The sequence below is a fragment of the Perca flavescens genome, chromosome 2, assembly GCF_004354835.1.
Source record: "Perca flavescens isolate YP-PL-M2 chromosome 2, PFLA_1.0, whole genome shotgun sequence".
NCBI lineage: Eukaryota > Metazoa > Chordata > Actinopteri > Perciformes > Percidae > Perca > Perca flavescens.
In genome coordinates, this window is record NC_041332.1 from 14,766,249 (window position 1) to 14,781,692 (window position 15,444).

At 41.5% G+C, this 15,444-nt stretch overlaps 3 protein-coding genes and 2 long non-coding RNA genes across 8 annotated transcripts in view; 4 read left to right on the forward strand and 1 right to left on the reverse strand.

Moving 5' to 3' along the window:
• The window catches only part of LOC114562327 (deleted in malignant brain tumors 1 protein-like), a 94,702-nt gene that overhangs the window by 18,240 nt on the left and 61,018 nt on the right, over positions 1-15,444 (forward strand).
• LOC114563819 (nanos homolog 2-like) lies at positions 964-1,796 on the forward strand. Its single transcript, XM_028590740.1, has one exon. It carries the CDS (start codon positions 1,111-1,113, stop codon positions 1,786-1,788), a length of 678 nt encoding a protein of 225 aa, XP_028446541.1. The 5' UTR covers positions 964-1,110; the 3' UTR covers positions 1,789-1,796.
• Positions 2,536-9,190, reverse strand: LOC114563802 (uncharacterized). 4 transcript variants are annotated; one of them, XM_028590714.1, is made up of 8 exons: positions 9,006-9,190; positions 8,614-8,656; positions 8,272-8,374; positions 7,378-8,186; positions 6,524-7,061; positions 5,506-5,618; positions 5,020-5,118; positions 2,536-2,801 (listed from the first exon to the last, which is right to left on the reverse strand). In XM_028590714.1, the coding sequence occupies exons 4-8, from the start codon at positions 8,109-8,111 to the stop codon at positions 2,723-2,725; spliced, it is 1,563 nt and encodes a 520-aa protein (XP_028446515.1). In that variant the 5' UTR covers positions 8,112-8,186; positions 8,272-8,374; positions 8,614-8,656; positions 9,006-9,190; the 3' UTR covers positions 2,536-2,722. The 4 variants fall into 4 exon arrangements, with proteins under 4 accessions (XP_028446515.1, XP_028446493.1, XP_028446504.1 ...); XM_028590692.1 differs by having other exon boundaries at positions 8,272-8,378; positions 9,006-9,189; XM_028590703.1 differs by lacking the exon at positions 9,006-9,190 and adding an exon at positions 8,856-8,992 and having other exon boundaries at positions 8,272-8,378.
• LOC114563836 (uncharacterized) lies at positions 9,104-10,053 on the forward strand. Its single transcript, XR_003693692.1, has 3 exons — positions 9,104-9,517; positions 9,796-9,861; positions 9,966-10,053. It is a non-coding gene; the product is annotated as an uncharacterized LOC114563836 (long non-coding RNA).
• Positions 13,994-14,742, forward strand: LOC114563843 (uncharacterized). Its single transcript, XR_003693693.1, has 3 exons — positions 13,994-14,032; positions 14,471-14,558; positions 14,697-14,742. It is a non-coding gene; the product is annotated as an uncharacterized LOC114563843 (long non-coding RNA).

The following is a 15,444-nucleotide window of genomic DNA, read 5'->3' on the forward strand; positions in this document are numbered from 1 at the left end:
TAGACAGTTGATAGCAATGACCCCATCATCACATACCCTTCATCATACCTAGAGATCGGCATGGTTTTATTTCAGTTAGTGTAATAGCTGGTTGAGAGATGATTTTATGGAAAGTACCCCATGCCAATCTCTAGGTATGGTGAAGGGTATGTGATGATGGGGGGGCTATTTTAATTCCAAAGGCCAAAGGAACTTTATCAGGATGCATAGTATCCTGATCCATGAAATAACTGGCATTTACAAATAAAAATCTGCCTGCCTCTATGGGAATTTAACATAGGGGTGTACTTACTTATGCCCCCTGTATTTTAAGGAAGAACATTTATCTATTTACGATACGTTATTCATTCACAAAGAAAATTGGTGTCCTTAAAGGTTGGATTTTTCCAAATTTTTTAATTAAGGCATTAAGATCAATTTCCAAAAGATGATTTTTTTTTTTTTTATTCCTCTTTTTAGTCAACTTTAGCATGCGTTCATAAACTTATGAGCACCACTGTATTTAGATATTTCCATCTTTATGGGGATAAGTGAAAGTAGTGGCTGTATTCAACAGGAAAGGTTGCTGCTTCAAATCTTTTACCAGCACCTAAAGGTTATATTGTTACTGCTGCATGAATTAAAATACATTTTACCCCTAAATGGACCATATTCCAAACTTTTATGTTGGTATTAATAGTATCTTAGTAAAATTGGAAAAAAAATTCACCCTATTATTTATTTATATTAAATATTAGAAACAAAAACCTGAAAACTAAAAATTTTAAAACTAATGGGCTTCTTGGTGTGCAAACCGGGCATGTGACTGTGCATGGAACTCTTGTCCATTAGTGGACATGGTGGCATCACTCCTCTCGTTTGATGATGACCTGCACGTGCGGGAGTGAGCTCATGTGATTGGCTGCTCGCGCGGTGGGGCGTTTTTTCCTTTCACCTCTTGTGCTCAATTAACAATTACCAACTTCAAAAAAAACTTTGTTACGCGTGCCTGGCGCCGGGGTGTCTGGCGTCCTTTCCATCGTTGTTACAAAGTCAACAACTCCCATCATCTCACTGAAAGGGAGTTTGGCAGACAAGACGTTTGGCCGAGAAGGAGCTATAACGAACGGCATGGTTTGGGGACTTTTCCATCACCTTCCGCGCTTCATGGAGTCTGACAGCAAACGTTTCCAGCCCTGGAGAGACTACATGGGACTGTCGGACACAATCAGAGAGATCCTGGGCCGGCACAGGGTCAATGAGTCCGCACTTCCAGCCTCTAAAGCACCGCACTCCGAATCTGATGACCTGTGCGAGACACTGATGTCTGTGCGCATAGGGATAAACACAGTTTGCAACCTCGGGGCAACCTGTGCGCCACATCTCTACGGTATATCCACGCTGCCAGGCTCGACTCATCAACGCCCACCCGATGCTTTGTGGTATACTACAGACCCGTTTCGTGCCGATCCTTCAGACGCAGTGAATTTGAAGCCAGTTTCAAGACCGACGGGCTCCCGGGGTCCTAAAGAACGCAAGAAAAGCACTCGTTTCAAAAGCCCCGATCCTCCGTTGTTACCGGCGTCACCTGAGCGCATGTTCTGCAGTTTCTGCAAGCACAACGGGGAGTCCGAGTTGGTTTGCGGATCCCACTGGCTGAAGAACCAGGCCGGAGATGTTTTGTGTCCCTATCTGCGGCAGTATGTGTGTCCTCTGTGCGGAGCCACCGGGGCCAAAGCTCACACTAAGCGCTTCTGCCCAAAAGTGGACAGCGCGTACAGCTCCGTGTACGCCAAGTGCAGACGCTGAACTAACGGGTGGTATAGGTAGCAATAAGGTTGAATACTTTATTATTTGAGTGTCGATTTGTTTATTAGCACGCGTGTGGTTTTCATTTGCATGCTTTGGCACGTTTGCCGTGTAGCCTTTTACAGGCTAAGGTTGATTTTCCAGCTGTTCTTTTGTCAACCTAACCTTCTGGAACCGCGTCCGTCTGGATTTTGTATCATCTTCGTTCAGTAACGACTGCCAGATATTATGTTTGGGAGGAGAAACCAATACCTATTTCAAAAGGACTGTATTGTTTTACATTTTTAAAACGTGGTCACCTAATGTCCAGTTTCATACTGTCCATGCATTGAAGGATTATAAATGTCAAACCTTTATAAGACTACATCATCATCAGTCATAACTTTACTGTAGCATGTAAACACCTTGTGACCATGTCAGCATTTTAAATATTTTAAAATATGAGGGACTTGTTCTTGTTCTGATGTGTAAATACCTGTTCTAGAGGAATGTTTTATTTTGAATACTGTACTTGAGGCTCTTCCAAAATGCCATTTCAGCTCTTCTTGCTTTGTTAAAAGAAATGTGTGAACTAATTGTATGCCAGAAGTTATAAATATGTAAATTCACAACAGTGTTGTGTATAATTTGTCCTCTCTCTCTATTCTTTAAAATAAATAGAATAGGAAGCTAGCCATATAGGGCAGACCTCTGGATGTATTATATATTAATGACGTCATCATTACAGAATATTTAAGATTACTGACGAATAAACAACACGCAGCTTTATTTAGGGAGAACAAGAACAACTGAGCTATTTAAACTGAACATTCCAGCGGTCAATAGTACAAGAGTAAAAAAAAACATTGTATAGTAACATTTAAAAGTGACTTCATTACCCACAAACCATTAGGGCAACAATAAGCTCAGGATGGCAGGGACTTGAAACAAATCCTCAACGGCTGGAGCTCCTGGAAGCTTTACTGCCACGGCGCAGGTTCTCCAGCTCTCTATGAGTGGCCATGACCTTACGACTGGAAGAAAGCAACCAGAGGGAAAAAAATGCTGATTATCGTCCTTAATAATTTATTAACTTTCTTTACCAGATTTGCTTTTGACAACAAGTAGAACAAATGAAGGTTGAAGAGGTTCATGTTTTTATTGCCATTAGCCCCTCTGCTCAACCAAATGTTTCCTCATATAGATCTGTATTTTTTTTTTGTTTTAAATGTGTTCTATTGTGGGCAAGTTGTCTTTAGGCTACTACTAATAGTGTATCAGTTTGGTTTGCTGCCCAGAGTTTCCCTCGGTACACCATCCACCCACGTTAAAGTAGTGACGTTAGACTCGCGGACAAAACATCCTTTTTGAACCACTCGAGTAGTGAGTAACTCGATTCGCAAGTGGGAGTGAATCCAAAATCCTGCTTCTGTATGGCGTATGCGCAGTTGTGCACAAGAGCCAGGTTAACTCAATCCCAACGTCCACACTCTGTGTGGTGCACTGTACCAATTCGTAAAACTCGCATCTGCCCTGTCTGCTGGTCGCCTGTGGCCGTGGGATAGATTATCAACTACAATTAACAAATCATCAAAGTTTTTATCGAGTCTCACTTTGGCATTTCCTGGTTGTTCATACTGTCCATGCATTGAAGATGCATGGACAGTAGTGTACACACAGTATACCTATCTATATATATAGATAGATAGTACTGTGCAAAAGTCTGAGGCAGGTGTGAAAAAATGCTGTAAACTAAGAATACTTTCAAAAATATAAATAATGATTATTTATTGTTTATTTTCAATTTCCAAAATGCAAAGTGAGCGAACAAAAGAAAAATCTAAAATCACATCAATATTTGGTGTTACTACCCTTTGCCTTCAAACCAGCATCAATTCTTATAGGTACTTGCAAAAAGTCAGGGATTTTGTAGGATTGTAGTCAGGTGTATGATCAACCAATTATAGTATATAGGTAGTTATACTGCATCAGCAAGGTCTCTCTCAGACAAATATTTCAAAGCAGACTGGTGTTTCAAGATGTGCTGTTCAAGCTCTTCTGAAAAAGCACAAAGAAACGGGCAACGTTGAGGATCGTAGACGCAGTGGTCGGCCGAGGAAACTTAGTGCAGCAGATGAAAAACACATCAAGCTTATTTCCCTTCAAAATCAGAAGATGTCCAGCAGTACCATCAGCTCATAACTGGCAGAAACAAGTGGGACCCTGGTACACCCATCTACTGTCTGGAGAAGTCTGGCCAGAAGTGGTCTTCATGGAAGAGTTGCAGCCAAAAAGCCATACCTCCGACATTGAATCAAGGCCAAGCAACTCAACTATGCACGAAAACATAGGAACTGGGGTGCAGAAAAATGGCAGCAGGTGCTCTGGACTGATGAGTCAAAATTTGAAATATTTGGCTGTAGCAGAAGACAGGTTGTTTGCCGAAGGGCTGTAGAGTGGTACAATAACGAGTGTCTGCAGGCAACAGTGAAGCATGGTGGAGGTTCCTTGCAAGTTTGGGGCTGCATTTCTGCAAATTGAGTTGGAGATTTGGTCAGGATTAATGGTGTCCTCAATACTGAGAAATACAGGCAGATACTTATCCATCATGCAATACCATCAGGGAGGCGTATGATTGGCCCCAAGTTCATTCTGCAGCAGGACAACGACCCCAAACATACAGCCAAGGTCATTAAGAGCAATCTTCAGTGTAAAGAAGAACAAGAAGTCCTGGAAGTGATGGCATGGCCCCCACAGAGCCCTGATCACAACAGCATCGAGTCTGTCTGGGATTACATGAAGAGACAGAAGGATTTGAGGAAGCCTCCATCTACAGGAGATCTGTGGTTAGTTCTCCAAGATGTTTGGAACAACCTACCAGCCGAGTTCCTTCAAAAACTGTGTGCAAGTGTACCTAGAAGAATTGATGCTGTCTTGAAGGCAAAGGGTGGTCACGCCAAATATTGATTGTTCATTCACAGCATTTTGTTAATTGATGAAAATAAACTATTAACACTTCCATTTTTTAAAGCATTCTTAGTTTACAGCATTTTTTCATACCTGCCTAAACCTTTTGCACAGTACTGTGCTGGTACTATTATATATATATATATATATATATATATATATATATATATATATATACTGTATAAGTTTGGAAATGCTATCTCATTTACTTGTATAGGAAAGTGTGTCCAAACTTTTGACTGGTACTGTATATTGGACAGAATAGAAAAAGAAGCATTTACTAACTTTAGAGAGGAGAGTTCTCTGACGAGTCCACAGATCAGGTCTGTAGCATCTTCATGACAGTCTGCAGAACCAAGATCTTCCTCCTTCTCCATCACCTCACTGAATGGAGAGAAAGTAAAAAGTTGGATGGATATAAAAAAAAAAAGGCGATAAACCTTTTTTTTTTTTTTTTTTTTTTTTCATTTTACGAGAGTACGAATCTGAATTCCCTGCATGTTAATCAGATTGTTTGTTACAAGGTAATCTGTCCTTGTTAACAATCTTTGAGGTCAAAGGAGCTTACTTACAATTCAATTAGTAAGTTGTTTGTCTAGGTGGAAGAAGACACCACTGGGTTTCCCACGCCTCTAATGAGCTAAACCCTGAGCTTGTTTACACTGGATGTTTCTCTGAAGAGCTAGTCTGCCAAGGGTCACTAGCTTCCCCAACCTTCCCTTTTTTTTCTCCCCACTGTCAGGGATTTAACCCCCTTCACTGCTTCCTTACGTCATAACGATGGTGTTCAGCTGCGAGTCCGACACGTAATCCAAGTACCCAGATCCAAACGGGTCAGCGGTGTCCCTGGTCTGAGGGGGCTCAGGTTTGTCATCGCAATCCCCCTGTGTGCAAAAAACAAAATCAAATCAACCATTTCTGTATAGTTACTGTAGAAGGTAAAAGCATAATAAATAACATTCAGTATATCAATTTGGTGATTTTGATGTTTTTTTTGGGCCATTTTAGGCCTTTATTTTATAGGACAGCTGAAGTCATGAAAGGGGAGAAAGAGGGGGGACTGACATGCAGTAAAGGGCAGCAGTCGGAGTTGAACCTATGGCCACTGCGTCAAGGAGTAAATCTCTATATATATATGGGTGCACGCTCTACCAGGTGAGCTACCCAGGCGCCCCATGTTGTTTTTGTTTTTTTTGTGAAGACTGTTAGTGTGTCAGTAATTCAGAAAGCTACCTGCCTTTTGCAGGTGATCGTCAGACGTCTATTAAAGCTTACACATTGCTAGCTAGTCAGCATTCAGCTTCATATAAATTATTTGTGTAACTGCATTAGCAAATGGGATTTGCAGTAGGACTGCACCTAAACAATTATTTTCATCATTTATTTCAATGAATTCATTGTATAGTCAGTAAAATGTTAGAAAACAGTGAAAAACACCCATCACAAGTTCAGAGAGCTAAAGGTGGCATCGTCAAATAGCTCGTTTTGTCCAACTAATATTCCAAAACAAAGATATTCAATTTACGAGGATATAAAACAGAAGAGCAGCAAACCTTCACATTTAGGAAAACTGGAAACCTGCTAATATTGGGTATTTTCTGTTGCTACTGCATTAACCATAAACACTACACAATTATGCAATGTGGCAAAGGGATGACCATATGCATAACACGGAAAAAACTATTTGCTTAACAAATAATGACTCTTGAATTCAACACCTCTTGACAGTCTCCATCAACATTATGAGCTTCATTAAACTTGTGTTTTGTAAGTGTGTCCCTCCACTCACGGTGTCTTTCCTCCCTGAGCCACTGGGTGTCACTGCAGCCTCGCAGAGCTCCACAGCGGTGAATTCTGCTGACCGGGTGTCTGTGGACAAAGCGACTGCTTCAGGTCCGTCACTGTCCCCAGCATCAGCAGTCAACTCTTCCTTCTTCTCATCTTTTGCCCTGGTTGCACCATTCACTTGAAGAAGGGCAGCCTTGATTGCATCCCAGTTCTCAGTCTCCTCATTTTCAGTTGGATTAGAGTCAAAAGTGAAGGCAGGACTTTGGTTTACTAGTGCTGACCCATCTTCCCCATCTTTTATTTGTTCCTGAGGTTTTTCAGCCACAATCTCAGCTGTGCGTCCCTCAAGTTCCTGCTGCTCCTGATTCCCCAAAAGCTCGTCCTCTGCAGGTGGGTCTGACTTTGTGTCACCAGTTTGCTCTGGATCAGGCACTATGCCTCCTTCAACCTCACAACTCTTTCCCTTCGAGCAGCCCGGATCACACACAGTGCCGGTCCCATCTGAGGTAGGGACAGCAATGTGGACTTCAGTTTCTGCCCTGTGTAAACAAACAATGTTATCATCAAGCGGGCAGTAATGAATCACATTTAACATTTACACCTGTTATTTTAATAAGTACTGTATATTTTGTTTGGCGTGTGTTTTTCAGTGATTTCACTCAAATCTTTACTAAAACAGTGTAAATGACCTAAAATGTGTCCAATAGAGTACAGATGTTATTGACAGATGTTAATCCAACTTGAGTGGCAAATGAAACTACTCTTTCCAACACTGGTAGTTGGCAGTTGAAATGAAACTTAAAGACGTAAGAATATTTAACATGCAGTTTGGGTTCCTCACTACATTATTCTGACCTGTCATCCTCTCCACAGTGACTGGACTGAAGTTTTATCTCTGCTTCGCCCTGCTCTGTGACACTGCCTACTGGGATGGATAATGAGTATGACAACAGGGTTGAAGATACAATCTTTTCCTGAGCCACAAGGTCAGCTGTGTCATTACAAATCTGCTTCTCAGCTCTCTCCGGTCCATTCTGCCCATTCTCACGTTTTCGTGTCTGTAAAAAGTGACTCCGCTCCCTCTCTGTCAGACCACACATACCCATCCTTCGCTTCTTTTTGGCCGATAATCCCGCTGCTGCGTCCTTTGTGATTTCCTTGACAGCCACGTACACACGGCTGGGTTCTTCTCGGCTGGTTTCTTGTTTTTTTTCCAAATTACACTGAGAGTTATCCTCTGCAACCAGTTGCTCATCCAAAGCAGTTCCATCACCTTGTTCAGAGGTTGGCAAGAAGACCTCAAATTGATCAGTGCATGTTTGAGATGGTGATCTGCAACATTTCTCTGCAGTCATTTCATCCTTGCCCTTTCCACTCTTGGTGGCATCATTATCAGCATGTACGCTTAAGCCCTCCGGCTGAGAATCATTGTTGGGATTGGTGACTGTAGTCTCTTCTTGCTCTTCAAAAGCTTTACCTGTCCCATTTAAGTAAACATCTGTTGCTTCTTTATGTTTTTCGTGTGTGTCAGGATCTTGTTTGGTGAGACAGGACTGTTCTGCTGCCTCATGCTGTTGAGTTGAAATCATAATATATTCCTGCAGAGGGGGCTGGTGGCACTGTAGCAGAGCAGCATCCACTGCTGTGTTATCTCCTTCAGTGTTCTGAAATAAAAAAACAGAATGAGTTGTGAACAAATATGGCTTGTTAAGATGTAAATGTTGGTTCTGTTTCAATCACCTAAATTACCTGAGGATGGAGAGCAGCCTGAACATCCTCAGTCTCTGAGATTTCATCACTTGGACATTCCCTTTTCCTTGACCTGAGTGACCGAGTCTGAGGTGGAGCTAAGCTGACTTAACACATAAGGACCATTTCAATTAAAAGTATCACTGTAGCTGATAACACTTAAAGGAGTGTGTCTTAATGATAAAGTCAAGCTGTATGACAAGCAGAATTTGCTTAGAACGTGTTTATCATTTAGTTTTAAAATGTAGGTCTTTAAAAAAAAATCAAATAATCATATATGGTTTCTGTTCAACAGTAGCACACCAAAATTAGCCAATGTTGGGATAATAGCATCTCCTTTACCACTGCTGTTGATCTTTGCTTTATATTTGGCCATCTCCTTTTCCTAAAGAATAAAAAATAAGTGAAGTCAATACAGGCATAACAACATAACGCTAGTAACATAAATATTGCCTATAATTACCATAAACAATTTTTAGTGTTATGGTTATATCTTTGATGGTTAGCTTTAGCTTATAACGTTAGCCAACTAACAATTAATGTTAATGTAGGCAGCTAGCGAACATCAACATAATTACACTGACTGAATAAAGAAAGTTGAAGATATGCCTTGGATACAGTTACTAAGTGTACTTGCTAAGGTTCAAATAGAAATTTTTTTTTGCTGATTAAGTTAAATCCCTGTAGGGTACACAGTGACAAAATGTCGCGTAATATTTAGATTTTTTTCCCACCTGAACCGTGCGTGGACTTGAGGTGTCGTAACGTCGGTGTTTTACGTTAGTAATGGGTGTGTTTCGTCTGAACGTAAATTGCGCGTTGCCACTGGAGACGCAATGTAGGAAGTAAATTCCACATACGTTCCCCTCCTAGGATGGCGAAGGCATACACAATTCGCGACCGTCCCTACCCGCTGCCTGCTCCGGTCTGGTTGGTTGTAAACCGTCTCTGTTAGGGTTAGGCAGGAGGAGTTGGTTATGGTAACAATGTCAGGGTAACGTTAAGCCAATCAATGGCAGAGTAAGATAGAGTAGGGCGGGGCATGCCTTCTCAATCCTAGGAAATAAAATACTCTCGCGTACCGTTCTTGTTTTCCCCGTTTTGACAGCTCGAACTAAACGTTAAATTAAATCTGCCTGCTTGTATATATTTAGTCTTTTCTCCTATACTTTCGGAGAAGTTTCCGACTTGAATAATCGACTCGACTAGCTGTAACACTAACATCACGGTCCGTGAAACCGTCAAGGTAACGTCAAATATCTCGCCTTTACATTCATTAGCAATGTAAAAATGTTATTGTTTGTTGTGCTAGCTGTTAGCTACCATGAGCACATAAGCTACCTCGACACAAGACAGTTGGAACAGTTTGAATTATTACAAACAAAAATGGAACATAGTGGCTGCTGTTGAAGTTAGTGCCGCCTCTATACAGGTGTACTAGCGGTGGATACTGTCATTTATGGACGTGTTTATCACCTTTATTATTCTTTCCGTTGGCTCAACTAATCTATCCCTAACTTTTAGGAAGTCAAAATGAGTCGCAGTCGGAACCCCCCTCCCCGGGGTCAAGGGGCAGCGCGAGCCAAACAGGTAACACCCGTCATGTCTGATAATAAGATGTGAATGATATCTACTGTAAGTATGCCAACAACAGGTATGATTCAGCTCCTCCTGTCTGTCTCGCTGTGTCTCAGATGGGGCTGCTTCTTGACCTGTCCCCGGATGGAGGGATGGATGATGAGGGAAATGATGAAGACCTGGAGGCAGAGCTGTTGAATCTGGTGGGAGGAGGTGGAGGAGATCACAAGGAAAGAAAGGTGAAGGCAGATACAATTTATTGACTTCTACCATTGTAAAGTATCGTTTTCTCTTTCTGTCTCTCATTCATGTCCCAGTGCTGAAATGTGATATGCCGTATACGATTTAGGGCTGCTTGTGATGTATTTGTGTATGTGCAGCTCCTGTTCCCATGGCTGATATAGAGCAAATGGCAGCTCTTTGTATGAAAGACCTGGATGATGAGGAAATGGGGATGAAGATTTGGAAGATGATGAAGATCTGCTGGTAACACTCTCTGTTTGTCCCTTTCAGAGCTAAAACAGTTAGTTTTAGATTAACTGATTTGTTGACAGAACATTTGGAACTATTTTGATAATGGATTCATTGTGTCAGTCATTTTTAAAAGCACAGATGCCAATCATTGGCTAGTCCCAGCTTCTCCAACGTGCTGAGGTTGCTGCTTTTCTTTGTCATATATGATAGTAAACAGAATATCTTTGAGTTTTTGGACAAAACAAGCAATTTTAAGACATCATATTGTGGTCTGAGAAATTGTAATGGGCATATTTCACCTTTTTTTGACAGTATACACAGACTAAATGATTGTTTGATTAAGCGAAAAATTGTGAACCAATTAACTGATAATAAAAAACTAATTTTTAGTTGCATTCCTACTCCCTTTCATTGAATTTACGATATAATGGTGAAGCTTAGCTGTTGATTTAATTAATCTTTTCTTTTTTTTTTTTTTTTTGTATACATTTCTGTGTGTCCGTACATAGGCAGAACTGAATGAGGTTTTGGAGGATGATGAGGAACCAACTCCTACTCTCACCCTTCCTGCTGTCACGCCGACTGGTCCCAAAGTGAGCGCCGTGATCCCACTCTGCTCCTTCTGCAGCTCCCAGGGGTGCGACTGTGTTGGAGTCTCTCCTGTTGGAGCGCATTGAAATGTATAAGGAGCCATTTCCAATGCCAAGGCTGCGGGAGGCGAGCAAAGTTCAAGATAATGACCATGGGTTTAAGGTAAACTGGAGAAGGAAAAGAGGAAACATCTCCGTACAGTACAAGTTGATCCCCATACTTTGTCTTCATTCAAACCTTTTTTTTCTTCAAATGTCTAAATGTGCCTTTTTATATAAGAATCTAATATTGTTAAACTTTGCAAATTTCTTCTCTAATGTTCAAAAACAGTTCATTTTGTTCTTCTTCTTCAACCCTAGACTCTGCAGACAATGTTGGCATCTGTCAGGAAAGGAAAAGCAGTCAATGAGGAGGAGATCCCGCCTCCAGTTGCTCTCGGCGGAAAGCCCAACGTCCCAGCAGAGTCTGAATCGATCAAGGAACGAGAACTGCCAGAGCCCACGGATGCCCTCTCCGCCCACAAATCAGAAACCTCTGAGGGAGGCTGCGCCAAAAGCTCCTGATATGAAGCCGCCCATCTGACCGTGCCCAAAAGCCTGCTGCCGCCATCACCCCGGGAAACACCTGCCATCTCTCCCTCACCCCCCCAGCCAGCCCGGCCTTTGCAGCACTCCGGTAACACACACATGATAACATACAGAGCAATTGCGTGTGGGCGTCTCCACCTTTGCCTCTTCTTCTCAGTACTGTGTAGTGAATGTATAAGAGCCAAGCTGTGGTAATTGGTCCACTCTAATTAACACTTTCAATTCATCGACAAATGTTTTGTCCGAAAAAGGTGTTGAATGTCATTATTGGCGCTGTCACTCAAAGGTTTTATTATTTATGCTGAAATGATTAGTTGATCAATGGGTTTGTTGGTTATTTACCTCTTTGAACTCTTCCCTCCATTCAGAGCTGAAACAGGCTGTGTTGTCCAGACAAAGGGAGTATAAGATGGCGCTATAAACGCTAAAAAGAGCGGCGACATAGACCAGGCGAAACAGCACTGCATCACTGCCAAGGTAACAGAACCAATGTCAATGTTATCACGTGAAGAAATCTATTTGTTTGTGTAAGTGTTTATAGAAAAAAGTCAATCCTAATACAGTTGACCTCCCTTTATGCAGAAGCTGGACATGCTGGTGGAGGCTGTGGACAGAGACGAACCTGTAGACCTGAGCTCACTACCTCCTCCTCCTGGTCAGTGTAACCACTTTAAAGGAATGATTTATCCTCTAGTTTTTGACTTTTGTTTCAATTATTCATGCACCATAGCCTGATTTCTTTACAGAAAAGATTTAACACTGATTCCTTTATTGGAGAATGGAGCTCTGAAGAGTAGTATCAGTGCATTATTGCACTATGCACTAATTGTTGACCTTTTTAAGGCTTTTGATACTATTGACCATTCAGTTTTACTAAACAAATCAAATTTTTTTTTTGGTTTAGATGATGATGCTCAAATCGGTTTTGCACATGTGTGTCTAAAAGAACACAGGCTTATAATACCCATTCGGTATGTTCTGGAACGTGCATGGCTCTTTTCCAACTCAAGCCGTGTCGTTTTAGAGACGCCTGGGATTGTTGTGATGCTGTTTTATATGTGCTTTGAGTTACATTTTTTATTGTGTCTATTACTTCTGCTTACCCTGATTGTGTAAGTAAGTTTATTTGATTAGGACAATGCACATTAATCAACATTTCTGTAATCGCCAGTGTTAGCCAGTCGGGTGATTTTCAACTGTAGTCCTAGTAGTGTGAAGGTTCTAATGGTACTTCTAATAATAATAACCCATCTCCACCCCTCCACTGCGTCTGACCCTCTGCAGGAGGCGTGTAGCAAAACACTGTGCACCTCCTCCTCCTCAGTCTTCCTCTAAACCTGCTGCCCCGCTGCCCTGCCCCACCAGGTGGCCACTGCCCATAAGACTCAGTAGCACCGATCTTTCAGATGGTAAAAATGATCATGTTGAATTTAAAAGAATAAAATGTGTGTGTGTCTGTGTGTCTTGCAAAGATCTGCCCCAACGGTTTGTAAAACCCTGCAGCAGAGAATGGACATATACAAGTCAGCAGCAGGGCCCAAAGGTAGGGATGATCGTAAGGCTCGCATGCACCAAGCGCATTATCAAGGTACACTATGCACTTTGAAAACTATTTTCAAAACCAAATGATTATTTTCTCAAAGGCATGCCTGGCTGAAACAAATCTAATACAGCATTAGATATTCTCCTGGATACAGCTATTTGAGGGTAACCCGTGTTCCCTGGCTCTGTGCTGCTGTTTGGTGGTCGTTTTCTCATTTCCCTGAATATCTGGTGTGTGACTCACTTTATTTTGACTGGAAATACCCTCCGTTGCCTTGACTATAGCAACTACTACTGTTGCTCATTTTACCTACCAGAATAACCTGCAACAAAGTCTGTCTAAAAATAGGAAACCTTTTTATTTGAAGTAGATGTAAGCAGGGCAGGTAAATGGATACAACACAAGAACATAGAAACAAGAACCTTGATTGTATATTGCTTTTGTAGGAGTGGAACCCACGTTGATAACATTCATTTCATTTGGGGGATTTTTCTTGTCAGTATTGTATTTATCTTGCCCAAGAAAAGCCATTTTAGGTTCGGGATGAATGAAAATGGGGAGGTTGTGCTTGCAAATTTGCTGTACTTCACACAGTGCTGTACTATCACTAAGTAACAATACCAGTATATAGTAGTGTAAAGGTATCCAAGGTGGGATTTTCCTGTAATAACCGAATTATCAATCATCTCCTCTTTTAACTCCAACAGCAATACCAGGATGCCATCAGAGCTCACAAAAGCTGGACGACCTGTCACTTTGTCGGATCTACCTGTGCCTGGGTAACTTTCTCAGGTGTGTTTCAGGATTGTTGCCTCTAGGTTTATAGTTACAGTAAGTCATGTGTGTTGCTCCTCTGGGCTGTCCACCACTTCAGGGCTCAGAGGGGTCAACAGAACTTCATGGGTGTCCTGGAAACGGCTATGAAAATAGCTAATCAGGATGCAGGCATGAAGAGGAAGAAGAGGATGGACAAAGAGAGGCTGCCAAGGTAAAAATAAAGAAATAAATGCACTACCAAATGGTCAAATTGTTCTGCAGCCAAGAATCTGATTGGTTGCCTTTTAAACCAAAGCAAGCAATGTTTTATTGTTTGCCATGCCAGCCTCTGTGCTAGGTTATTGAATCATTACTGGGTTTTTTCTGCTGCATTTCCTGCCTCTTACATCAACTTCATGCTTGTAATTACTGTAAAGTATCATATTTTTGGTCATTAACTGTACAAAACAATAACTCGCTAAATTTGGTTAAACGAGCTCTTGAAATAAAATACAAAATGCTAAGCTCAAGTATTTCAAGTTGTTGCACTTGAAGAAAAAACAATACTGTACCTTGAAATCTGTATGTTTTATTGCATTTTATCTAATGACATTTTCATATTTATATATATCTTATACTATATCTTATCGTATATTTTCTTTCTCCGCAGCCCACAGTGCGTCCACCTACCCAGAAAGCAAAGTCTCCAGCTCCTCAGGCCCCGGGAGGCTCCTCAGCTCCAAAACTGGGATCTAAAGGTACTTTCAGAGTGTGGGTTTGTGTATGTGCATGTACATGCCCATCTGCCTGCGTGCACGTACAAAATGTGCCAGTAAAAGTGTTTGTTACACGACGAGGCAGAGTTTCACTTTTTTTTCTCTTAATTATCCTTGCAGCCCAGCAGCAAGTGGATTTACTGTTGCTAAGGCGACAGGCTTTTTTATGCAGCTTGCCCAAACAGATGAAGGTAGGCTGTGGACTTTTTTTTTTTTTTTTTTTTTTTATTGCTGTAGATAGATTCCTGTCATCTTTGTATTTTTGTAGCTGTCTTTATCACAGCCGCCTGTTGTTTTATTGAGTCTTGAACATCTGTTGTGTTGCTCGTGTTTTAGGACATGACTGGAGCAGCGCAGTACCTCAGACATGCCAAGGACTGGACCCCATGATCACTGCTGCCAAGTCTGGCCTACCTGTCGATATCACCAAGGTCATAAACACATTCCCCGTGTGCAAATGCATGACATCCAAGAACATTGAGAGCAAGTTTGTGTGTGTTGAACATGTCACAGGACCAACCGAAAGTGTGAGGTATGTTAACACAAATGGCACAGAAATAGAAGCAATAGGAAGGAAGCATAAAGTGAAATCCAAACACCTTTGTGCTCATCACAGTCTCACCTTCTGTGTGTTTTTTTTTCTGTACCTGTGGTGTGAGTTTATCTGCATATTTTCAGTGCCATTCCACTATTCATATTTCATATAGTTGCCATTCTCCTACATGACTTTCTTTTCATTTTGTCTTGACCGCTTTCTTCAATAACCCATGTATTTCTCTCTGAGTCATCCTCACAGTGTAATTACCAAGAATATTAGCGTGTGCCTCTGTTAGTTTGTCTTCCAGTTTGTCTGCAGAATGTCGCATAA